The sequence below is a fragment of the Pleurodeles waltl genome, chromosome 7, assembly GCF_031143425.1.
Source record: "Pleurodeles waltl isolate 20211129_DDA chromosome 7, aPleWal1.hap1.20221129, whole genome shotgun sequence".
NCBI classification, from domain to species: Eukaryota; Metazoa; Chordata; class Amphibia; order Caudata; family Salamandridae; genus Pleurodeles; species Pleurodeles waltl.
The window spans coordinates 1,134,925,585-1,134,951,281 of NC_090446.1; the positions used below are offsets into that span (position 1 = coordinate 1,134,925,585).

General features: G+C 43.2%; 1 protein-coding gene across 1 annotated transcript in view; it reads left to right on the forward strand.

The window, feature by feature from the left end:
- Positions 1-25,697, forward strand: part of LOC138246022 (uncharacterized) — a 672,335-nt gene that overhangs the window by 257,714 nt on the left and 388,924 nt on the right. The window contains exon 8 of the mRNA XM_069200173.1: positions 13,167-13,219. Within this exon, the coding sequence (XP_069056274.1) occupies positions 13,167-13,219 (53 nt within the window). The remainder of the gene's footprint in view (positions 1-13,166; positions 13,220-25,697) is intronic.

A 25,697-nucleotide genomic window follows, 5' to 3' on the forward strand; every position in this document is an offset into this window, starting at 1 on the left:
GAAGAAGCCCTCAACCCCTGCCAGGAAGGGTAAAGATCCCACGCCTCATGCCATGAAGGGGAGGAAGCCCTTGACTCCAGCGGAGGCTGTCAGGGTAACACCTCCACCACCACCAGTGGTCACGGGGCCCCCACTGCCAGCTGAGCTAGTGCATCCCTCACCACCAGCAAAGGCTGCCCAGGAGACACCTTCACCTGCCACCACATTTCAGCCCTCGCCACCAGCAGAGGCTGCCCAGGAAGCATCTTTAACTGCCACTACAGTTCAGCCCTGGCCACCAGCAGACGCTGCCCAGGAAGCACCTTTACCTGCCACCACAGTTCAGCCCTCACCACCAGAAAAGGCTGCCCAGGAGGCAACTTCACCTGCCACCACAATTCAGCACTCGTCACCAGCAGAGGCTGCCCAGGAGGCACCTCCACCTGCCACCACAGTTCAGCTGTCCCCACCAGACAACACAGTGCAGCCATCACCACCAGCGGAAGCCATGTAGGCCACCCTTCAGGGGCTGCTGTATGACGGGCCCCCTCCAGTACTAGTGGGAAAGTCACCCACCAGAGAGACTGTGGCCTTGCACTACCCCGCACTGACAAATGGGCATGGAGCCCCCCTCCAGAACCAGTGGACTTGTTCCCGTATTCGTCTAAGGTGCACCCCCACCCCCACCCCCCTGAGGTGCCTGCCTACTTGCAAACTGATGCCCCTGCAGAGTTCTATCCGGATGAGGTCAGGATCGAGTTGGGCCTTGGACTGTGCCCTGTGGCCATGTGGGCCCTCAGTACATTGGACTGGGCAGTGGCCCTTTGTGTACATTTGTACATATCTGTTTCACGTACAATTGGATTATTTATTAGCTGTTTATATCAATACATTCTCATAAGTGCATTCTTGTTGTCCTTGCATTATTGTGCTGTGTATTGTGTGCCATTGTTTTTCGTGAGCAGCTGGTTGTGTGTAGGGGTGTGTATGTCACTCTCGTTTTCCTCCCTCCCTCCCTCCCTTGTGTGCTAGGCAGCTGTACTCACTGTTGTCCTCTTCGTCGGCGTTGGTGTTCCAGGTGGAGCATGGTGGAGTTGAACATCAGGAAGACTTGCAGTTCTGGTTATATGGCAGCGTTGTCCTTCCCTGTGTCTCAGATGGAGAGTCCTTTCTCTTCTGTGATGTGTTTCCGCCAGGCTTTTGATGCCATTAATACCGCCCCGGAAAATGTGGCGGATTGCAGTGTCATAATATATTGGGCGGTACTTTGTCTTCCGCCTGGCTGTTGACGGCTACCGCCGTGGTGATTGTTGTTTCCGCCCTAGCGGTTGAGGTGGTACATTGGCTGTATATGGGAGTTTTCACCGCTATGGTCATAATTTCGCGGTAATTACCGCCAGCCTGTTGGTGGTATTACCGCCACTTTATCACTTACCGCCAGGGTCATAATGAGGGCCATAGTGTGGAGCAAAAAGTGTTCAGTAATCCTACAATGGTGGAATGAGGGGCACTTGTTGCTGGGCAGGCTATTTCTAGACCCTCAACTGCAGCCATTACCATGGGCACGTCCTTTGCTGGCTAGAGGGGCACACTTCAAACACACGATGAATACAAAAACAGAGTTGCCAAATCAACTACTAATTGGCAGAAATCCAATTGGCACCTAGGATGTTTTACATCCTGATTCAAGGGAAGACAGTCCTCATAAAGACTGACAACATGACAGCCATGTATTCTATCCAGAAACAAGGCAAGTCCAAATTGACCCAGCTGTTCAGAAAATGTGGCTATTTGAAGTACATTTAGTTGTTAGCGAAATACATGCATTGAGTGGACAATAACTTAATCAACATGCTATGCAGGATGCGTTAATGTCCATGAATGTGGGATGGATTCCCATATAATCGACCAATACATCCAAAAATGGGTCATACCCATAGTAAATCTGTTCACCGCCTGTAAGGAAATGCCTCCTTGGCATGGTTATCCCCTAACTTTTTGCCTTTTCTGATGCCAAGTTATGATTGAAAGTGTGCTGGGACCCTGCTAACCAGCCCCCAACACCAGTGTTCTTTCCCCAAACTGTACCTTTGCTTCCACAATTGGCACAGACCTGGCACCCAGATAAGTCCCTTATAAATGGTACCCCTGGTACCAAGGGCCCTGAGGCCAGGGAAGGTCTCGAAAGGCTGCAGCACAGGACGTCTTATGCCACCCTGGAGACCCCTCACTCAGCACATGCACACTGCCTCACAGCTTGTGTGTGCTGGTGGGGAGAAAATGACTAAGTCGACATGGCACTCCCCTCAGAGTGCCATGCCAACCTCACACTGCCTATGGCATATGTAAGTCATCCCTCTAGCAGGCCTTACAGCCCTTAGGCAGGGTGCACTATACAACAGGTGAGGACATAGTGCTCATGCACATATGTTCCTACAGTGTCTAAGCAAAACCTTAGACATTGTAAGTGCAGGGTAGCCATAAGAGTATATGGTCTGGGAGTTTGTCAAACACAAACTCCACAGTTCCATAACGGCTACACTGAAATCTGTGAAGTTTGGTATCAAATTTCTCAGCACAATAAATGCACACTGATGCCAGTGTGGGATTTATTTTAAAATACACCCAGAGGGCATCTTAGAGATGCCCCCTGAATACCAATCCGACTTCTAGTGCTAGGCTGACCAGTTTCTGCCAGCCTGCCACAACCAGACGAGTTTCTGGCCACATGGGGAAGAGTGCCTTCACTCATTGGCCAGGAACAAAGCCTGTACTGGGTGGAGGTGCTTCACACCTCCCCCTGCAGGAACTGTAACACCTGGCGGTGAGTCTCAAAGGCTCACCCCCTTTGTTACAGCGCCACAGGTCATCCCAGCTAGTGGAGATGCCCGCCCCTCCGGCCACTGCCCCCACTTTTGGCGACAAGGCTGGAGGAGATAATGAGGAAAACAAGGAGGAGTCACCTACCAGTCAGGACAGCCCCTAAGGTGCCCTGTGCTGAGGTGACCCCTGCCTTTAGAAATCCTCCATTTTAGGTTTGGAGGATTCCCCCAATAGTCTTAGGGATGTGCCACCCTCCCCTCAGGGAGGAGGCACAAAGAGGGTGTAGCCACCCTCCAGGACAGTAGCCATTGGCTACTGCCCTCCCAGACCTAAACACACCCCTACATTTAGTATTTAGAGGCATCCCAGAACCCATGAAATCAGATTCCTGTAACCTGAATTAAGAAGGACTGCTGACCTGAAAGCCTGCAGAGACGACGGAAGAAGACAACTGATTTGGCCTGCAACAGCAACGCCTCCAACAGGGAGAAGCCCCAGAGGACTTCCCCGAACCTAAGGACCAAGAAACTCCAGTGAGCAGCGGTTCTGCTCAACAAACAGCAACAAAATTGCAACTTTTCTGCAACTTTCAAAGAACTCACTCTTCCCGCCGGAAGCATGAGACTTCACCCTCTGCACCCGACACCCCCGGCTCGAGATCCAGAGAACCAACACCCCAGCCAGGACTCCCAGGTGACTGCGACCTCGTGTGTAGCCCGAGACTACCCCCCCTAGACCTCCACAGTGACGCATGCAAAGAGAATCCAGAGGCTCCCCCTGACCGCGACTGCCTGTAACAAGGGACCCAACGCCTGGACCGAGCACTGCACCCGCAACCCTCAGGACCAGAAGGAACCGAACCTCAGTGCAGGAGTGGCCCCCAGGCAACCCTCTGCCTAGCCCAGTTGGTGACTGGCTCGAGAAGTCTCCCTGTGCCCTGCCTGCATTGTTAGAGTGACCCCCGGGTCCCCCCATTGAATCCAATACAAAACCTGATGGCTGCTTTGCACACTGCACCCGTTCGCCCCTGTGCCGCTGAGGGTGTGTTTTGTGTGCCTACTTGTGTGCCCCTCAGTGCTCTACAAAACCCACCTGGTCTGCCCCCCGAGGACGCGGGTACTTACCTGCTGGTAGACTGGAACCGGAGAACCCCTGTTCTCCATAGGTGCCTATGTGTTTTGGGTACCTCTTTGACCTCTGCACCTGACTGGCATTTAGCTGCTGGTGTGGTAATTTTGGGGTTGCCTTGAACCCCCAACGGTGGGCTGCCTATGCCCAGGAACTGAGACTTGTAAGTGTCTTATTTACCTCACAATCTAACCAATACTTACCTCCCCCAGGAACTGTTGATTTTTGCACTGCCTACTTTTAAAATAGCTTATTGCCATTTTAACAAAAACTATACATGGTATTGCTCTAATTCAAAGTTCCTGACTTACCTGTGTGGAATACCTTGTATTTCATATATTTACTTCAAATCCTGAACATGTGGTTCTAAAGTAAATTAAGAAAATATTTTTTTCTATATAAAAACTATTGGCCTGGAGTTAAGTCTTTGAGTGTGTCTTCCTTATCTATTGCCTGTGTGTGTACAACAAATGCTTAACACTACCCTCTGATAAGCCTACTGCTCAACCACACTACCACAAAATAGAGCATTAAAATTATCTAATTTTGCCACAATCTTACCTCTAAGGGGATCCCTTGGACTCTGTGCACACTGTCTCTTACTTTGAGATAGTATATACAGAGCCAACTTCCTAGACTGCCATTGAAAATGCAAAATGCTAGACCTTCATCTCCCAGTATCCAAAGTCCATTGGCTGTGCACCATGGATGAATTGGTCTGGGAACTTTACCCGTGCTTTTCCTCCACTTCACCATATTCCATATATAGTGAGGGAAATGAGCCAAACATCCATGACACTCATTCTTGTCACTTAAACAAGTGAGGCAGCTTTGTTATTTGATGCGCCTAGAAATGTCAACCCATTCTCATGAAAAACTATCTCTGAGACCAGACCTCCTGACACAGATCAGGCACCACTCTGACAATCCATTTATTAACTCAGATTTCTAGAGGTGTATGCAAATCCTACTTGAAGTATACAAACCTGCAGCATGAGCATTTTACACAGCCAAGTTGAAACATTTTGTCCATTACTGCTTAGGAAAACACATGCATCCACTTAAAGCATCCGTTCAAGATATCTTAAGCTAAATGCTGCATCTTCAAAGGCAGGATTAGCCTATACTTCTATTTGTTTTCATTTGGCTACAGTAGCAGCTTTCAAACAAAACAAAGAACGTATGTCCCTGTTTAAGTTTCCTGTGGTCAGGTTCTTCATGGAGGGTCTTGAGAATCGTTCCTCCAAGAACGTCCCCATCTCTGGCCGTGGAGCTCAGTGTAATATTAACTAAACATATGTGGCCTTCGTTTGAGCTAGCACGCTTTAATGAAATACACATTTTAACCATGGAGGAATCTTTTTATCTAGGTCCAGGCATTGCGGTTTTATGAACAAATCCAAAGTTTCTCCCAAAAGTTTGTTTACTTTTTCGCATACATCATACAATAGAGTTGCCCATTCTCTTCCCATTACACACGCTAAGGGCCAGATTCACTGCCTTCGCATCACAGATTATGTAGTTCTGTGAACAACTATTTTTTTACTACAAACTGCACAGTTAGTAGCTATTTTTATGCAGTGCTCCCAAAATGTGGAACTTGATATTTCCCTCTATCCACATCATCTCCTCCCTCCCCATGTTCAGTGCTTCAACTGAAACTGCTGTTTTTTAGCGTCAGTTTATATCCGTCACCCTGCTGTTTCCCAACCTCTACCTTGCAAGATAATACGCAACCCTCTTTTTCATAGCCCAAATGACTCTTAGTGGAATCATTTTAAGACTTAATATCTGTTTAGGAAGCAGCGCATCTTGCAACAGATAGCTAACAAACTAAAACACACATGCACTTTTTTTATTCAGTTTTCTGTATATAAGTGAATCTGCAAATGTCTCACTTCTTGAATTGCTCTAGATGACAGACTAAAGCCAGGTATTTTGTAGTCGGTATCCTACAGGTGGCGCCACAACTCCATTTCAGCAATCCATGACGTCCGGGATTTGCATAAGGTGCCACCCCAGCACACTAACATTACTTTCTTTTGCTCTGTGCCCTTCGATAGGGATCAGTATGTGCTCTCATAGGATCCTTTCCAAAAAGATGTTACATTTTTAACATCTGTGCTTTGTAGTAAGTTTCACTCACTATCAGTTTTACGTTCCATTTGGATTACCAGTTAGACCTTGAGTATTCACAACAGTGATCGGTGATTTCCGTATTCTGTACTTAGAAAACGGGTTGAGATGTATACATATTCTAGTCCTATTTTAGTATTTGCTGTCCACATGACTCTTAAACAGTTAAACATTTGAGCATGTTATATATGGATGTAAAACTGTTTTATTTTTTCAGTTACTGTAGGGGGAAAAAAGCCAATTCATCAACCTTAGGTGAATCTGTACTGTTACAAAAGGCAGCATACATCATTATAAAGTTAATACTAACGTTAAAAAAGTAAGATTTATTTGAGGTTTACAATTTTCTGTGTTTGCCGTGATTACAGAGTTCATAAACAGAAGTGGGCCCACCCCAAACAATGCTGCGTTCAGAAAGAAAAAGAAAAACGTGATGGTGATAACATACATGCAACTGCAAAAAGCAGTTTGCACACCTTTGCTACTTCCTTGACAATCACAAAATTAAATAATAAACTCATTAAACCTGAAATTCGCTTGATAAACTGAATATTGAGATATAAAAAGTACAAAACTGACATTGTACAGTTAGTTATCTACACCCCCACCACCATAATTCAACCACGTTCAAATTTCAATGCGAAAAAGCACATTTGACAGTCGTAACTTGCCAATTGCAGAGTAATATATTTCATTTTTAGATATCAACCAGAAAACTACTCAATATGAGATTTTGATGTGTTTTATTGTTGAAATTTAAGGTAACAGTTGCAGTAAGGGCATCATAAACATTGTGCTATTGTTCACTTTATTACCTGAGCGTCTCACAGTTCTAATTTCCTTAGTGTGACCTTTTTTCCTTTGCCTTAGCTTGTTTATGCAAAAGAATCAGCTGTATGCAAATACGTTGTGGCTTTCATCCCTAAAGGCATAGTATTCCAGTCTCTGCTTTTGCCCCTTTAGCTTGGGATGAGCATTCTAGATGTGTTCTAGACTTTTCTGGTTCCCTGTTTCTTGTTAGACAACAGCCACTTGTTTGGTAGAACCCAAGCTGTTTGTGCTGTCTCAGAAGGGTTTTTGTTGTTAACTTTTACACTCTTGGCTATTCCTATAAGCTCTTCAGAGTAAACAGTATTTTATATTTTTCTGGGATTGGTTCCCAATGTCGTATTTTGTTACAGTGGGAACACTAAGCCCATGTTGCGTTCAAAGGAGGAACCCCACTATTCTTTTTACTAAAGCATTTTTGTCAAAATAGTACAAGAAGAAGAGGAATATCAAATCACATAATACAGATAGGGTAATGTATAGATAATGGAATGAGTATAGATAATGGAATCTATAGCCATGAAGGGGAGAGTTATGAGTCCATGCATGTTGCACACCTGGAGGGTGACTGAGCTCAGACCAGTAGAATCAAGGGAAGAGTCCGAGCTCTAATAAGGAGGAGTATAGTTCTGCTTTGCTACTTTCAGTTTCTATTTGTTTTAAATTCTGTTGTTTTTTCCTGTGGTTTCCAGTGTTTTCAAAAACTGTAAAAATCGGTGGTTATCACTAATTATTCGTTTTTGTTCCTACATAATGACAACAATGGTGTTTTCAAGTGCTTAGAAAGAATTTGCCTTTATTTCCTTTTTTCCTTTGTTAATTCCTTTTGTCAAATATCCCTTTGTTTGTTCATGCTATTAACTCCATTCTTTGAACCCTTTCCCTGAATGTGTTCTTTCAAGTATCTTCAATTTTTCTTTCACCTCCCTGCCAGTCTTATTTGCCAGAACTCAGATACCTCTTCACAGCAGTCCAATCACACTCCATGACAGGCATGTGAATGGGTAGAGCTATGTCTACACCTCATTAAGATTTGATTGTACTGGATAAAAGGTTAATGGCGAACATTTAGCACACTGTTTTGCTCTCTTGTTCTTCAGATGACAAATGGCAAAGGACTGCTAAATTAAGATTTTCTACTTAGAACAATGTAATCTATTGTGGGGTGTTTAAACGTGCTCTGCATAGTCCTGGGGTAAATCTGCTAATAAACTACTGTACATACTGTTACACATAGGGTGGTTGATGGTAGCAAAGTGCATGAAGAAGAACCTGAGGTTTTGAAGAAGCTTCATGACATGTAGGATGCCTTTGGTCATTCGTTTGTGCAGCCGACATTGTAAATTAGGTTTATTTTACATTGTTGTGCCATGTCTATGGGATTTTGTGTTTATTTGAAAGCCAGCACAAAGACACCAAGTCTTCGATTTTTACCAAGCCTGTAACTGGGTCTTTGTTTATTTGAAATCAGCGCAGGGACTTTAGCCCTGAGAGAAAGGTGTGACAGTAGTACAAGGCACTTTATCTGTGTGTTCTGTGCAGTGTGCATTGTTCTAGTGCATGTTTGATCTTGGGGTGAAGAATGACCACAGCTCAATATGTTTCCAGCAAATGCTGCTACAGTGGTTTGTACTGGTGAAATTGCCAACCATCAACCCTTATTTCGGCATCATAAGTTCCAATCTTTATTTGACATGGACGCATTAGGAATGAATGCTGAAGTACGTGATCTTGGCGCTGTATCATGACCACATACTACATCAGTGTGCAGGATCAGATCAGGTCTAAGCACTTGTGTTTTTTTTGCTGAAACTGAGCTGTATACACCAGACACAGCAGTCGTTGCCTATAACTTCTTCTGAGCTTCACCGTGAGCAGCATATAAACTAACATATATAGATTTTCTGAGTTAATGTATGTGTTAAAAATAGTGCAGTTTGCCCTAAACGAAAGACATCTGGGCCTGCACGTGGGCATGGAAGATGTTCATGATATGCCACTGGTTTCTTTCTTTTTTTTTTTTGTATACGGGCATGCTTATCTTATACCCATACTTTTCTGACTATCACCATGTAAACCCTACAACAGTGCTTTAAGGAAATGCCTCTTTTTCAATGGTCACCCCCCAAGGCTTTCACCTGATGTACTGACCCTAAATGTGTATGTCGAATTGACTATACCTAATTGGAAATGGCTAACTCACCTGTAAGTCCCTAGTAAATGGTACCATGGTACCCAGGGTGTGTAAGTAATAGGGGGGGTACCTAAGGGCTTGCAACACTGATTGTGCCACCATGGAGGTGTCCTAATTAAAACAAGCCCCCCAGTCCGCCACTGCAGACTGGTAGAACAGTTGTGCACTGCTAGCCCAACTTTGCCATTGGACGAAATGGCAAAGTCACCACTTCCCCTTGGCGTGTGTAAGTCACCCCTCTGGCATGCCTGCCGAGCCCTAAAGGTAGTGTACGACATATAGGACATGCACTTTATATGTCCTGACAGTAAAACACGCAAAACAACAGTTTTAGTGTGGAAAGACTTGGCTGCCCAATTGGGTGTGCAGGGTTACATGCTGACCCCTCAGCTGTGCTAACTCTTGAACGGTGCGACCAAAGTGGCCACTATAAGGTATCAAACAACTCGTTATATTAAGCCTGAATTGTATCTCAAGTGGGAAGCCATGTAACTTGTTAGCTTTAGCAGAGTTGCCACTTTGTTGCCTTTAAAACTTCTGTGCCTTCCTGGGCACACACGGAGCATGCTCCATGAGACAACTTTCTGTCCTCCTGGAGAGATGGGCCAGCGACTCTCCGTAAGGTGTCCCATTAGGGATTGAATGCCAGGGCGGTGTCACCTCCATCCTGCAGGACTATCCTTATGTGTTAACTCCATAAGGCAGGTTTCAAAGGTGAAGCTGCCTATGAAGAGCAGATGTGGGACATGAGGTGGAGGGCTGCCCCGTTGTTGAGGTATACAGGCTGGCATGAGGAGCAGAGAGGGGGAATAAGTTGCCAAACTGGTTTCCCAGGGACGTATAGCCCGGAGGTAACCACACCAAGGGGGAGCCTGGTGAGGTCTGTACACCAGAAGAGAGGTCTTGCCATCTTCAGAGTGGCAGAATGGTGCACCCTGGGATAGCCAGATGCCACACTCCACAGGAAGTGGTCACCAGGTGGGAGGAAACCTTGTAGCCCATTGGCTACCAACCGCATCCTGCCCTGAGGGCACTTTCCAAGCATAAAGGGGGCACCCCTCATACCCAGACCTCAGATCTTGACCACCTCATAAGGACTGCTCTGCTGCACAGAGGGACCAGCAAAGAGGCTACATCAACGAGGACTGCACCTGCTGCACCTGGTAGCTAGTGAAGAGAGGGACTGTGACTGCTGTATCCTGCTAAAAGGCATGACAGAAGCAAGAGAAGCCATCTCCAGAGCCCAGTCAACCCAAGTGAACTTGAAGGGCCAGGTGACTGGCCTCCTGTTCGCCTCACAGGAACACAACAGCTGAAGAAGCCTGGGGTAAGTTGGTAGCCCAAAGTCTTCAAGCTGCTACAACCGCTGCTGTGCAGTACAGAGGACCAAAACACAATGCACTGAGTTGCACCAGAGTTTGCTGGACCCGAGAATGCTGTCTGAGAGTTGCGGGCACCTTCTAAAGGAAAGTTAACGTCCGAGGAAGGATTAGTCTGTGACAGCAAGAGACTGGTATTCCAGTGGTGACTTGACTTCAGCCAGACCAGAGAGGACTTCGTGGGACATCAAACCTGCAGACAGGACCCCTTCACCATCTTCGTGGACCGAGGAATTCCTCCTTGAAGACCCCTGTCAACCACTTCAGATCCTTAGGGCATCTTCAGCATCCTTTGGCCCTTACATCAGGACCTTTCCATAGGACTTTATTGCAACGTGGATAACGTGCCTGAAACTGACTGCTTCACCTGTGAAGGTAACTATTCTTAAGGACCTTGTAGGTCACCCTGTCCAGCTGCCTGCCTTAGTTGGTCACCCCCAGTATTTCTAACCAACCGCATTGATACTTAAATAAGTTTTCCCTGAAAAAGTGTCTAATTTATTGACTTTTGTCAAGGCTTGTTCACAGTTGAGTAAAATTGCTTTTTATTTTATTAGTTCTTGTATAATCTATATCTCCAGGACATTGTTTTCATTCTAGTATCAAAATTCTTATAAAAATAAATTTTATTTTCATAAATTGGTGTCGGATTTCTCGAATGATGTGTTGATTCTTCTTTACATGTTTTGGTCCTTTTTATATGCTTAACACTTGTTCCTCTGTGTAAGCCTTGCTGCTCAGTGCCACAGGTACCCAGGGTTGAGCTGAGTGTTTTACCAACAAAACCTACTGGACCTAAAGGGTTGGTAAGTGTATTACACAGTGAGGTCAAACAGCCGCACCTTATAATACACCATATTTCCTCTTGAACAGTGTTTAGGGCAGTTTTTTTATGAGAGGAAACTTATTGTAGAAGGATCCATATACATAGTGAATTTTGTTGCCACCGTCCTGTTACCTGTGGTTTCAGAAAGCAAAGCTCTCTGTCTTCAATGAATGATAATAACATCATACAGATGTGCTTGCCCTGGATTGAAACAGTGCCCATAGTTCAGCTGAAAACCTGTTGGGTACTACACAGCAACATGCAGTGAAGAGAGAGTCCATACTTCTAAAACAGGAAACTGTGTTCCATTTTCTAGTAAGAAGCAAAGTTTTAGTTTGGGGTTTTTATAGGTTATACTATGTTTTAAGAGAAAACATGAACCCCTAAATATATTATAACAGCATAGTGTGCCTTTGGGTTGGTGAAATGCACACAGAGACAATGAAGAATGTTTGATGACCTAATGACTGTTCAAAAAAAAGTTGGCAATGTTGATTCTTCTTTGTGATTTAAGAACGTTTTCTGTTGCATAAAGGGAGACTGTTGTGTTTTGTAGATTGGTCCAACTAATTTTGAAGTCTTCTAGTGGCATACACCTAGTATTTAATCTTGCTGATAGTCGACCAGTGTAGATGAACTTACTTTGCATCCTGTGACTCTGACAGATGGAGTTCCTCCATTGCTTAGCTGTTGGGGGTGGGTTATTATTTGTTATTCACTGTGGTGGGATTGATAGAACGCTGTCAAGATGTTTGATTCCTGGACTTGAGATAAGTGTATGTTCACCAACATTTGTCAGGAGAAGGTACTTTACCAAGTACCTTCATTCCTAGATGATAATGTTCTTGGAGATGTCTAACAAGTAGTGGAGAAGGCCTTGGCACCAGAAAAGCACATCTTACAGTGTAGGGCCCTCAGTTGTAGTGCCATCACAGACTAATTTCAAGGAAATAAAGCTTGGTGACATTGGTACCACGACTAGAGCATTTTGCAGCTAATGAAGAAAAGTGTCTGAGTGGTTAATGTGGAAATTGATGGTTCCATCCAAGACCTTACCATGAGTTTAGTTAGGTACGGATATGTCCAAATATTTGAGCTACACTTCGAATTACCTTCCTAGTGCTTTTGCTCGTGGTGTTGTCTCTTTTTATATTTGTACACTTTGGTTGATTGTGCAGACTGTTTAATTGGCTGTTCATTTATAGATGTTAGATTATAGATGATGGAGTCCGTAAATGTATTCTTTTGAGTGCTAATTCTCTTAGGTATTAGTAGTTCCTTTTTCTTTGAGGCAAATTAATGTACAGCATGTTGTTGTTTTGAGTTAGTTAGTATACTATATACATTTGTTTATAATATGTTATCTATAACTTGATTTATCTTTTTTTTTTTGGATGCCAGTAAGGGTTTTGGGGTACTGTGCTGAACTGTGAGTGGCAGTGACTTATAAGTAAGGGTGAACATTGAGTCATAGATGTCTCAGACTTAATCAGTGGGAGGCTTGGTGGTTAGTTGGTTTTGGGTACCAGTTAAATATTTGAGTATACTATTAATTTACTTACATGCAAAATAACTGAAATGCTTATATGTTGTTACAGAAGGACAATGATTACAATTCAGTGTCCAGTAACAATCCAATGTGTTGGTCCTTTCCAGACCAGCTGGAAGGAAATCTTCTATAGCAGTCACAGTATGTCGGAATCATTTTTGCAGTTCCATAGGCTCCCAGATGACCTGAATATTGTAGATAGGGCCAATTTACTCTTGTAAATGAAAAGAACTGTCAGAAAACAGTGCATGAACATTTTAGTTGCAGTTCTTTTAGTTAAAAGCCAGACGAGGAACTGGCTCACAATTGTTTTCTATGTTACAGGTGTGTCATACTTATGAGACTGTGCCTTGCAGTGAGCTTGGAATGGAGCTAAGGTAAGATATATGAACAGAACATCTTGTGCCAGTGAGCAGTCTGAGAGCTTTTATTGCTTTATATGCTGTTACAGCCACTTGGAGGAGATTGGTAATTTACTGCAGAATAAATGTTCTGATAAATCAGCTATGAAAAGGAGCCGAGAGAAAGAATATGCAAGAGTACTGTCAGGATGCCATGGGGAAAGATTGAGATACTGCCTGGGCAGATAAAAGCGACCAGGAACAAACTCTAGAAGAATTAGCCCAGGTAGGAAAGTCATAAATGTTAGAATAATTCCCCGCGTGTGGACTCTGGAGCACTTTCCATGGATGCATTGTCCATTGAAATGTCACGTAGGGTCTCCATGCACATCTCTCATTATAGTGAGCAGCATCCTGATACAGCCTATCTGGGGCTAAAGTTGTTTTTCCTGGAAATAAGGCAATGAACTTCTAATTTACAGTTTTAAACCTGCATTGTAGCATGGGATATGCAAGAAAGGGATGACAGTGTATCAAAAAGCAGGAATAAATTAAACCTGCAAGGCTTACATTAAATGGTGATAAAGAAAGTATCATGTCCCTAAAAAGACTCTGGCACTTTCTCCTCTCCATCATGCACTCTAATGGGAGATGCCTCATTTCTTGTTGCCAGCTCCTGTGAGTAGGATCTCAGAACACATGTGAAGTTTCACACCTGATTTGACTAAAAAGTGATAGTGAATATTTGTTTTGTCATTTTCACTTAATGTCTTTAACATCATTTTAATGAGTGAAGTGATTTTTTATAGCTGAATTCTTTACACTTTCTCCTCTAAAGCAGTCTATTTTGAGAAGTGGCTCTCCCGTGGGAGAAGGGGCTTTGTGATTTATTTTGTTGTCTCACACTCTGTCAAAGACTGAAGTCTGTATGAAAATGTCCAAAAGGGCTTTGAAAGATCAACAGGGATTAAAGCTTAGAGGAATGCTGCTGAACATGAAAGTGGAGGAAGGGAGGAAGAAGACGAATAGACCCTTTAAGTCATCCTCTCATGCTAACTTTGAAAGGCAGTCTGCCCCGGAATAGGACTACCATAAAGTGTTCTACTACGATGATGTGCACACCTTATTTCAAAGCGCATCACAATGTCAATATTTTAAACAGTGCGATTGGAAAGTATCAGTTTTCCTAATGGAGTGATGCACACACGTTATATAAAGCTCATCACATTGTCATTTTACAATACATAGAGCAGTGTGAAACTCAAACATGTTAAGTCACATTACTTGATCTTTCAGCCGCTTCAAAACAGTATCCCACCGCACCCTATGCGCTAGACTCCACGCAGCAAGTATACAAAGCATAGCCTTCCTGATGGATACACCCCTTCCTGACAGGCAGAGCACAAAGTCAGACTCCAGCCACACTTGTCAGAACCTATAGACATCAGCTGTGGAGTACCCCAAGGATCATCGTTGATCCCCTCACTGTTCAACAACATGTCCCCACTTGCCCCTATCGTCAGGAACTATTGTATGAACATCGTCTCTTAAGCAGATGACACCCAGCTGATCATCTACCTAACTGCGAATCCCTCAACAGCCAAGAAGAACTTCAGGGACGCGATTGACGCAGTTGCCATCTGGATGAGGGGAGAGCTGCCTTAAGCTGAACATCAATAAAACCGAGATCCTCATCATGGGACCTTTCTCCTCAGCTTGGGATGACTCCTGGTGGCCCTCAATACTTGGCAGGCCCCCGCCCCCACAGACCATGCACGAAACCTTGGCATAATCCTCAACTCAACGCTCGCCATGACCAGATAGGTCAACTCCATCGCTGCCACCTGTTTCAACACACCCTGACTCCTACGGAAGATCTTCCGATGGATACCAGCCAACTGCCGGAAAACCGTGACACACGTACTAATCACAAGCAGACTTGACTACGGCAACGCCTTCTATGCCGGAACCGTCAAGAAGGACCTGAGTAAGCTGCAACAAATTCATAACACTGCTGCCAGACTCATTGTAAACATTCCCAATCACAGGACACCTGGAAATCCTCCACTGGCTCGCCGTCGAGAAAAAGATCAACTTCAAACTCCTCCAGCATGCCTACAGAGCCCTCCACGACAGCACACCGAGTTACCTCAACCACCTCATCACCTGGTACTCCCCTTCCAGACCTCTCCGCTCGTCCCACAAGAAACCTGCCAATGTACCCCGCATAAAGAAGTCCTCGACTAGAGGAAGATCTTTCACATACCTGGCAGCAAAAGATTGGAACACCTAACCTCTTCATCTCAGACAGTCGCCATTGCTGCCTCGGGTAGCCTTGCGCTTTACAAATCCCATAAACTAAACTATTAATGTAAAAAGAAGAATGTATTTTGTTCCCGATGTGGGTCAAGAGTCACAGTTAAGTAAATTTGCCCAATGTCCTGCTATTGGTAAGCGTTGCATGAGATGAAAAAAAAAATAGGTCCCAGATGTAATAATCTGTTTTAAAGTTCATAGTGTTGAATTGGGAGATGATATATCAATATTAGACTTATCTAATGTTATTTTATCCCTGGAATGTGACGTACCTAGGATCAACAAAGCTAAGGATCCACTTTGTAAGGTGCAAATAGGTTCAAGTCTATTATTGGGCATAATGTGTGATTCAGGGGCTCCTCTAACTATAATTTCAGACACATTTTTCTACCAACATTGGGGTACAGGTAAAACAATTGAAAACCCCAGGCATACATCCAAAAGCTTATGGAGAATAAGATATAGATGGTAGGTTTCTTTTTGATCAGATAATGCCTAGGAAGACAAAATATAACAAAAATGTATGTAGCCGTCAAAGGAAGCGCATAGTTGAATAGCAAGTTGGGTTTGATGTCCGTGCCTGGTGCTGATCCTCCTATTAGAATTGCAAATGTTCCTATTTCTAGTATTGTAATGCAGAATGTTTATAACTCGAAAGAACTTTTAAAAGATTTTCAGGAACTTTTTAGTGGGAAAATCAGACATATAAAAAAAAATACACTCATGCTATAAAGTTGAAGAAAAATGCAGTCTCAGTACGTCACAAAGTGAGGCCGATTCCTTTGAGTTTTAGGGAATAATTAAAGTCTCTGTTGAACAATATGGTAGCTGAAGACTTTATTAAAGTAACTGACTTGTCAGAATGGGTAAGCCCTATAGTTATTGTGAGAAAAAAAAGATGGGAACATTAGGTTATGTGCAGAATTGAGGAGCCTTAATAAAAACATTATCGAAGATTGCCACCCTCTCCCATAAGAACAAGATCTACTAGCTAATATTGGTAATTCCACTTTTTTCGCCTTACTTGATCTAAAATCAGCGTATCACCAAATACCCTTGGAGCAAAAAATCGCAAGATTTTCCAACATTTGTAACCCCATTTGGGCGTACAAATTTTGCAGACTACCATTCGGTTTAGCCTCTGCGTCTAGTGTCTTTCAGCATCTAATGGGCAATATGCTTGAAGGTATTTGTGGTGCCCAGGCTTTTCAGGATGATGTTTTAATACATGCAAAAACATTGGGAGAACATAATTTAATCCTGAGAGAAGTTTCAGAATAATTTAAGGAATACAGTATCACTTTTAGTGAAGGAAAATGAAATTTTTTGGAAGAAATGGTTGACTATTTAGGTCATTCCATTGGACCTGATGGTATTTCACCAAAGTTTTCCTTAATTAGAGCAATAGAAGATGCCAAACCACCTTGTGATAAAGACACTTTACCTTCATTTCTGGGCCTAAGTGAATATCATTCACATTTTGTGCAGGGCTATGCGTATATTGCACGACCATTGCGTAGTTTGTTGAAGAAGGGTATGAAATTCATCTGGTCTGACGATGTTCAAGAAGCATTTAAGAAAGTCAAAAAATTAACTGTGACTGCTCCAGCATTATCTCCATTTGTTGTTGGACGCAAATGTATCCTAACTGTAGATGCTAGCCAGATTGGTTTAGGTGCTATGTTTTCTCAAATGTCACAGGAGAATTAAAACATTATTTCATGTGCCTCTTGCTCACTTTCTGAGAGTGAATTTCACTATAGCACAGTTGAGCGCGAGGCATTGTCATGTTGCTGGGCTGTAGAACGGTTCACTGACCAAATGCCACTTATTCATCTCTTAAATGGAAATGGTTTAGGAAAGGCTTCTTCCAGACTGATCAGGTTATTATTTAAACTACAAGGCTACAATTTTACAGTGAAGTACGTTCCTGGGGGAAGAAATGTGAGAGCAGACTTTCTGTCCAGGCTTCCAGTGAAGAATGAAGGTTCCTGTAGGCTAGAAGAGGATGAATGTGTAATTGTTTTGGTGGAAGACATTGTTCAGAATAAGGGAGTCTTAACACGTCAACAGTAGTTGGAAGAGTGTAAGCAAGATGCTGTTTATCAAACAGTAGTAAATTATATGAAAAATGGTTGGCCAAAAGAACAACATGTCAAAGCATCATTAAGACCATGCATACAAATGTTTGAGGAACTGGCAGAGGCTCAAGGTGTTTTATTAAAGAATGATGTATGCGTTCCACCACTTGCATTAAGGAATATTTTGATTCAAGAAGCACATAAAGGTAATTTGGGAGTCAGTAGCACTTAAAAAAATCTTTAACATTTTTTGGGGTGTCCTGCAATGGAGACTCCAGTTGACAGATTTATTGATGAGTGTACTACGTGTCTTTTGTAGTGAATCTAATTTAGTTTGATTGGGTTTCAGGAGGCTAACTTAGTCGTTTGGCTTGCGGGCTTGTGCCCCGTCACCTAGTGAATTTTAACCTACTTAGCTTGCTCTGTTTTAGCCCATTTATTTTATTATTTCTTTTAAGATGGCTGCTATTTAGAGATTTGCTTTGATTGGCATTATCAGTGCCACTCTGTAAAGGTGTCATTATCAGCGTCATAATCAATTGATGTATGCAGGTATTCACATCATGTCACTTTCTCACTTTCGTGTGATAGGAACATACCATAGACTTGTTGAAAATTGTTTACATAATTGTTGCCACAAGTATGCCTCCTTATCTATGGTTTGGGAACATAGCTGAGCCAGGAGAACTACATGATCTGTATAAATACATCTCACAAAGACAAGGTTATCAGAGAGATTCCTACCCGATGCCCTCTATGCAATCTATGCTGTATATCAACTTGCTGCAGAACTCAGCCTTTGTGTCACCACAGAGTATGACTTAGAGACCTCATTCCCAGGTAACAAGGGTTGGGGCGCTTGTCATGGACATGGTACTGGCAGATTAGGTTTATTATACCTAGCTCTCATTAGGTTAGAGATCAGGTTCTCTGTGCGAGGGTTTTTACATAGCATGTTTATTGCAAGATGGTGGGGGTCTTTGTATTCACGACTCTCATCTTCACAATTATACTTCTTTTATTATTTGTTATCCTAATCATTGCAGCTCATGCATGTTACTGTAGACTGCAGTCCTTTCAATAAATATATTGAAAGCTTTCCTGCATCTCCTTGATTGCCTGTGTGTGACTGAGACTTATTACTAACGTGAGAAAAGGGTAACTTAGGTTCCACCACAACTCCCCTGAGATGTCACAATCTAGACAAGAGTCCATGCGTAAGGCTGCCAGAAATTACCTTTTATTGTTCTTTTCTTTTTTTTTTGGTGAGGTACTTATTGTTTGTGAGACAGGATGGTTGGGCCGACAGTTGTGACTTGTTGTAGGATTGACCTAGTCACCTTCAAACAAAAGTGCTGTCATCCCTAAACCAGCAGTCTGGCCTAGGAGTGAGAGTCCAACTACAACACTTGTTTCAGCCAAATATTGGAAGTTTATTGATGCCCCAATTCAGTTAATCCTGTTACCTGTTGAAGCATGGCAGAAGGTGGCTCTTGATTTTGCTAGCCCTTTTGAACTAGTACCTTCCAGCAAGATATACATGATAGTCTTAATTAATTATTCAGTTATTACATTTTTGAAGATTGTTTCCAGTAGTGAGGGTCCACCCTCTTAAATTGTCACAGACACGGGGCCACTGCCAACTCTTGAATAAATGAAACTTAAATGTTTAATGTTTTTTTTTTTTTTAATGCATCACGTTTTCCTTTAGGAAAACAGGCTGCATTAAAAAACAAACAAAAAAAAGATCGTGTTATTAAGAAGCAATCACAGACATGGTGGTCTGCTGCCCCTAGAAGGCCACCATCTCTGTGATGGCGGCAATTCCTAAGGTTGATGAGGTATGTGAATTTGCGACTCACTAGGAATCACTAGTTAAGAGATGTATGTTTTTGTATATTGGAATTTCAGTTTCGTAGTTACAATTCTTACCAGATTTTGTACATATGGCCCTTAGCCTTTAAGCGTAATCACCTCCGGCTATAGGTTGCTGATCAAAGTCTCAGCAGCTTTGCATAAGTCAATGTTGAGTAAGTTCATGGTCAGTTTTACCCTATATTGCAGTTCTTTAACTGTATTAACGTATAGTCGCGAGCAGCTCAGCTCTGGATGTTTCTCCCACTGCATCTGCATTTTCCTCCTGTGTTTGGCCTCAGCCTGTCGAGTGGTCATGTTGGTGGATTGGGTTGTGTGCTGATTCATTGTTACCCTATCAGGTCTTAGGGTTCTTTATCTTTGCCCATTGTGTAGTTTTTTGGTTGCAACGCACCAGCCAAGCTACAAAATAGCTGCACCAAACCAGTGTGTCTATCCTATAAGTTGTATCTACACAGGCTGGCCCCCCAGTGTAGCACTCCCGAAAAATGCCAGCTCATCTGAGTAGCCCCAGCTATGCCACCCCTACGTCAGCTCTACAGATGGGTCTCCACTCTCTTCTGTCTTGCCATCCAGGATGTTCTCATTCTGGCCAGAGCCCATGTGCCTCACAAGTCCCATCTCCTGAATTTCCCTGTAGCATAAGCCACAGTAACTTTCCCAACTCTGCCATGTGTTACCTGGGAACAGTCACTCTCGGATTGCTCACAGTTCCTTCCTTCTCCAGCAATCCTTTCAAGCTAAGCTTTGCCATGAGCCCTCACACTTTGCCGCAAGCCCAGCCCACAGGGCACCTCTGCATACAGATACAGAATCCGCCAGCCCCTTGTCACAGGCAAGCTCTGCTTGATACTAGAGGTTGGGAGGTGCAATAGGAGAGGCACAGCCACATGACTTTCACCACAGCTTGTGAAACTGCAAGTTTGTGAATGCCTTTCCAGCCTTTATTTTCAAAATAACTAATAGTAAGAAAATAATTATATATTTTCTTTGAAAAAACGTAATTTAACGTGTTTTGGGTGATCATAACATGTGAGGTTATAAGCTGTGCATGATAACTAGCATACTTCTGTGAGTTTCTGGGTTAAGCTAGGGAGCTGGCTAGGGCCCCCTAGAACCCCAACATGTGATTTGTAGGTTCTGCAGGTCAAGGGCACCCACCTCTGGTGCCGGCGAGAGGGGGGCTATGCACCCTGCCCCTTTATTTATAGAAAAGGCCAAGTAGATGGGGTCCCCAGGGCTCAAGGAGGGGGCTGTGCACCACTATCCCCTTTATGTATAAGAAAGACCTGGGCAGTTGTGGTGCCCAGGGCCCTTGAAGTCTTGTGGAATATGGCCGCACACACCCTCCCCATAATAAAAAAAATAAATAAAGGCACATGGGAATGAGGTCCCTGGTGCCCAAAGTGGCTCAGGCAGGGGGTGCACCCTCCCCTCCCCTCCCCTCAAGTAAAAATGAAGGTCATGGGGCGTGAATTCCCTGTGGCCTATTAAGGCTTGGGGAAAGGGGGGTCGTGTGGCCCATCATACCCTTTTTTTAGCAGTCTACCCCATGGATGGGTCTCCAGGGCCTTTTAAGGCTCTGAAGGGGGTGTATGCACCCCTCTCTCTTGTATTTAAGTAATGGCCCTGGGGAATGCGGTCCCTTGGGCCACTATTGGCTTAGGGAGAGGGGCTGTGCATCCTCCTCCCTTTTAAGGCCCCCAGGGGTTGGGGTCATTGGGGCCGCTTGTGGCTAGGGGAGGGGGACCCTGTGCCCCCTCCCCGTTCTAAATATTTTTCCGCCCCACGGGACAGGGGACCTCTCAGGTTGCAACCAGCAAATAAGGGCCTTGCTTTTCCCCAGATCTGTGAATCCTTCATGACTGCCTCTGCAAGGGTGCGGGTCCCTAGATATGTATATTTCCTTTTCCTTTAATAGCTCCAGAACTACTAAAGACGTTCACACCAAATTACAAAAAGAGAATTTTCTAGACCAAGATCTAGCTTTTTGCCAAATTTGGTGTAATTCTGTTCAGCAGTTCGAGCTGTAGTGATGTTTAAAATCCCTATTTGAAATTGCATGGGGAAAATGTGGGTTCCCAGGCTAGGGAAGACGCTACAACTGACAACGAGATAGGGAATAAGTGACCCGAAGAGTAAAGTGCTCTCCTGGAGAGTTCACTCTGGTCTACACAAATTGCTTGTGTGAGCCTTTGTCAAAATGCAGAGTTGACAGTTTGAGTACTCCAGCCAGTGAATTGTGGGAATGTTAAGAAAGCTTCACTAAGAAGTCTATGCATCGTTGGTTGAGAAGCTTTGCCAAAGATCAGACAAAAAGGTACCACACTCCACGCAAAATAAAAGTTATAAAGAATACAAAGCATTAATGCTGAAGGCGGATATAACTAGGCTTAAAAAGCGCAGTTAAAGACAATCATAATTTGCTATATATTATTACGACTAATAGCACTGGCTAACTGAACAAGTAGAAAGAACCATACTGCTGTTACTCTTACCAGAGTCTTGATAAGTGAAGTATTACAATCTCAGCACAGGGCAGGGAGACCCAGGAGGAAGCACTGGGGTTCTGATAACTGAGCTGTCCAAAACCTGAAGTGGCACACCATCAGAGCTGACAAGTGGTAGCTCATAACAACTCCAGAGGTCTCCATGAGTGACAGGTCTGCATTGGAGACCAAGAAGAACGGCAAAACTTCAAAGACTGTCCTGGATGACCCAGAGACTGAACCATCGTCGGGCCTCAGTGATGATGCAGAAACCCAGGGACAGCCGACAGCATCTGACAAAGCTCCACCCTCAATGTCAGCCACTCCCATAAATGTTTATAATGCTGCCTCCTTACTGAAACCACCATCACATTTCAATACCACCAAAAAGCAAAATATTGGTGATAGATGGGCTGTCTGGATAGAGACATTTGAAGATTTCAATGGTGCACCTGAGGAGACTGATAACAGAAAGATTATCAAAGATCTCAGAAATCTTGCTCGTGTGAAAGAAGTCATAAAGAAAATTTTGCAAACTGACAAAGATGCCACAGACCATCAGATTAAGAATGTGTTGAATGTCAAGTTCAATGCCAGTACCAAACAATACATTTTCAGTCACAAATGTCAGGGTTGGTGTAACAGTCGATGAATTTGTGGAAAGACTTGACACACTTATCAGATACTGTAGGTTCAATTAATTTAACATTGAAGAAGCCATGTGTCTTTGAGTTATCGATCAATGCTTGTCTGATTTATTTAGGCAACAAATGCTGAGAGAAATCCTTAGTCTGGAGAGTGTGTTGATGGCTGCCAAAGCTGAGGAATGTGTGTAGAAACAAGTGGCTGACATGGAGGCCAGATGTGCCCAGAGCGAGTCAGTGATGAGTGTGAAAAGTCATTTGAAACAAAAGACTGAACTGCACAAAGCGATGTCTTTTCCACATGAAAATAAATGTCCCTCCATTGGACAGATATGCAAAGGCTGTGGTAAAGGGGACCATTTTGTGACAGTGAGTAAAGTGAAGGAAAAAGTAAGTGATCGCAGCGGAAAGACAAAATGGCCGGCACAACATTCCAGAAACAATGTTTGACACATACCCACAAGGCCAATTGGTCACATCAGTTGAGGCAAATAGATACTAAATGAAGTCGATCATCATCTAAATCATCCTCAAACAGTTCTTCCACCTCACTAATTAGTGAAATTGAACAAAGTGATTTTACCATGTGGATGTTTATCTCAGAGAAACGTGCACCTGTCTGACTGGCTGCCTGTAAATAAAAATGTCTGTCAAAGAAAAGTCGACATGCCAAAGCAACATCATACAAATACTGTCCAGAGACTACATTGAAAAAAAAGTTCAATACCTTTCATTATTGACAGTGTTGCATTGATAAATATAGTGCCTGAAGAGAAATATAATGAACTGTATCCATTACCATGGTGTACGCCATCAAAGACCTCAGTATACACTTGGGCTGCATCGACCCCCATGAAAAGTAAAGATTAATTTATAGCGATAGTGAAACAAAAGAAAACAAAGGTACAAGCACCGATCCATATACTTCAAGGTACAGCGGCAAGTGCCTGTTTTTTCAGTTTCACCCCAGTGTTGGTATGGGACAAATTTCTGTGAATTACAACATGGATGCTCGTCACAAAATAGTAAGTAAATTCCTTTAATTGTTTCATAGTTTAGTAAAGATAAAGACTATGATGCTGCTACATATTGAGGAGGATGTTCCTCTTGTTGCTTAGACATAGACATGTTGCTTTTCATTTACAAGAAGCTGTTGAGAAAGAACTTGAATTGTTACTTAAGTATAATATTATTCAGCATTCCAGTGGTCCAATACCATGGGTTTCATCCGTAGTAGTAGTGCCCAAAAAGGACAATGAAGAAGCTATGCGCAAATGCATTGACACGTGTCAGATAAACAAAGAAATTTAATGAAAACATGCAGAGCCACATATTGCTGGTATAACGCAATTGAATGGTGCCAAAGTCTTCTATCAACTGCATCTGAATAAAAGTTATCATCAGTTAGAACTTGAAGAAAGATGCAGGTACATTATAACCTTTTCTACACATGTTAGTTTGTTTAGATATAAAAGTCTTAGTTTAGGTGTGTCATTGGCTGCAGAACTGTTCCAAGATGTCATTCAACGATCAAACTGCCTGTTGTAAATGCACTCAGTTACAGCAATGACATTAGTATTCGGAGCTACACAGAAGGAGCACGATAGAACTCTCACACAAGTATGTCAGTTACTCAGTAATGCAAGTTTGACCTTGAATGCAGACAAGTATGTCGTTAGTCAAGATTGTCGCTGCACAAGTCATGATAGTGACCTGCTGAAGTTAAGACATTATTACACATCAGTCGTGGAGCAAACTCTTTAGATCTTTTAGTAATGATGGTGAATATCAAAAATACAAATTTGTCAAAGATGAATTGTCCATAACTCAGGAAGTAATTATTTTACGAGAATCCTGATTCTGGAGAGCCTGTGACAAAAAGTGATTAAAGTGGCTCACGAAGGACATAGTGGTATTGTTGCACAAAGAGAGCACTCCGTGATGGAGTTTGGGTTCCATACTTAGATGAAAGAGTTGCATATGTGACAGGCCTTGAGTTCCTTGCCTTTTCAGTTGCCTGTTCAACAAGGTCACTCAGCATATTATGAACATGTCAGTACTATGCCTGGAAGAGAAAAGCCATTGATTTCTTTGGTCCTCTTGATAATGAGGCATGGGCCATACCAGCCATGGTAAAGTCTTACAGTGGTGCCCCCTTCAGCAATAAAGAATTCCTAGAGCATCTGAACATAACACATCAAGGGCCAGATGTATGAAAATATTTTGCACTCACAAACGGTGCGAATCGGTAAATTCGGCCGTTTGCGAGTGCAAAATATTGGTCTGCAATGCATGAAAGGCATTCGCAGACCACAAAGTAGAAATCACAAGAATTGCGATTTCTTGCGTTGCGACCTGGATTTTGCGAGTCGCAATTTGCGATTCGCAAAATCCAGGTCGCAAGGCGATGCTGCAAAAAATCGCAAATTGCGATTTTTCGCAGAATGGCATTTTGCACATGCAAAATACCATGATCTGCAACCAGGTGGTAACCTGGTGCATAATTAAAAAATGCAGTTAAACTGCATTTTTAAATTTAACATGTAAAGCACACATGCTCTTTTGGCATGTGTGTACCTTACATGTAGCAAAAAATTATTTTGGGGTGCAGCAGAGGGGGCCTTAGGCCCCCAGCACCCTGGGCTTTTGCATTTCCAAAATTGCGATTTCTGGTTCAGAAATCGCAATTTTGGAAATGCTAAAAATTTGCAGCTATGTGCCAAGAGGCCCATAGCTGCGAATGGGGCCGGTATCGCAATTTGCGATTCGGTAATAGCATTAGCGATTTTTAAGAAATTGCTATTACCGACTAGCAAATGTGATACATGGCACTTTGCTAGTCGGAAATAGCGATTTCTTAAAAATTGCAATTTTCGAATCGCAAAGGGCCGTGATGATACATCTGGCCCCAAATGATCACATCTTTATGGCCACAGGGCAGTAGACTTGCTGAGCGTTTTATGAGTACACTAAAGAAAGCAGTGCAGTGTTGCAACTCTTAAGAAGCCCAATTTGAAACCTGTATTGAATTCTTCTCCACAAGCTTATTGTTCAACACCCCACTCGACCACAGGTGAAAATTCTGTGACTTTGATGTTCGGGAGAGCAA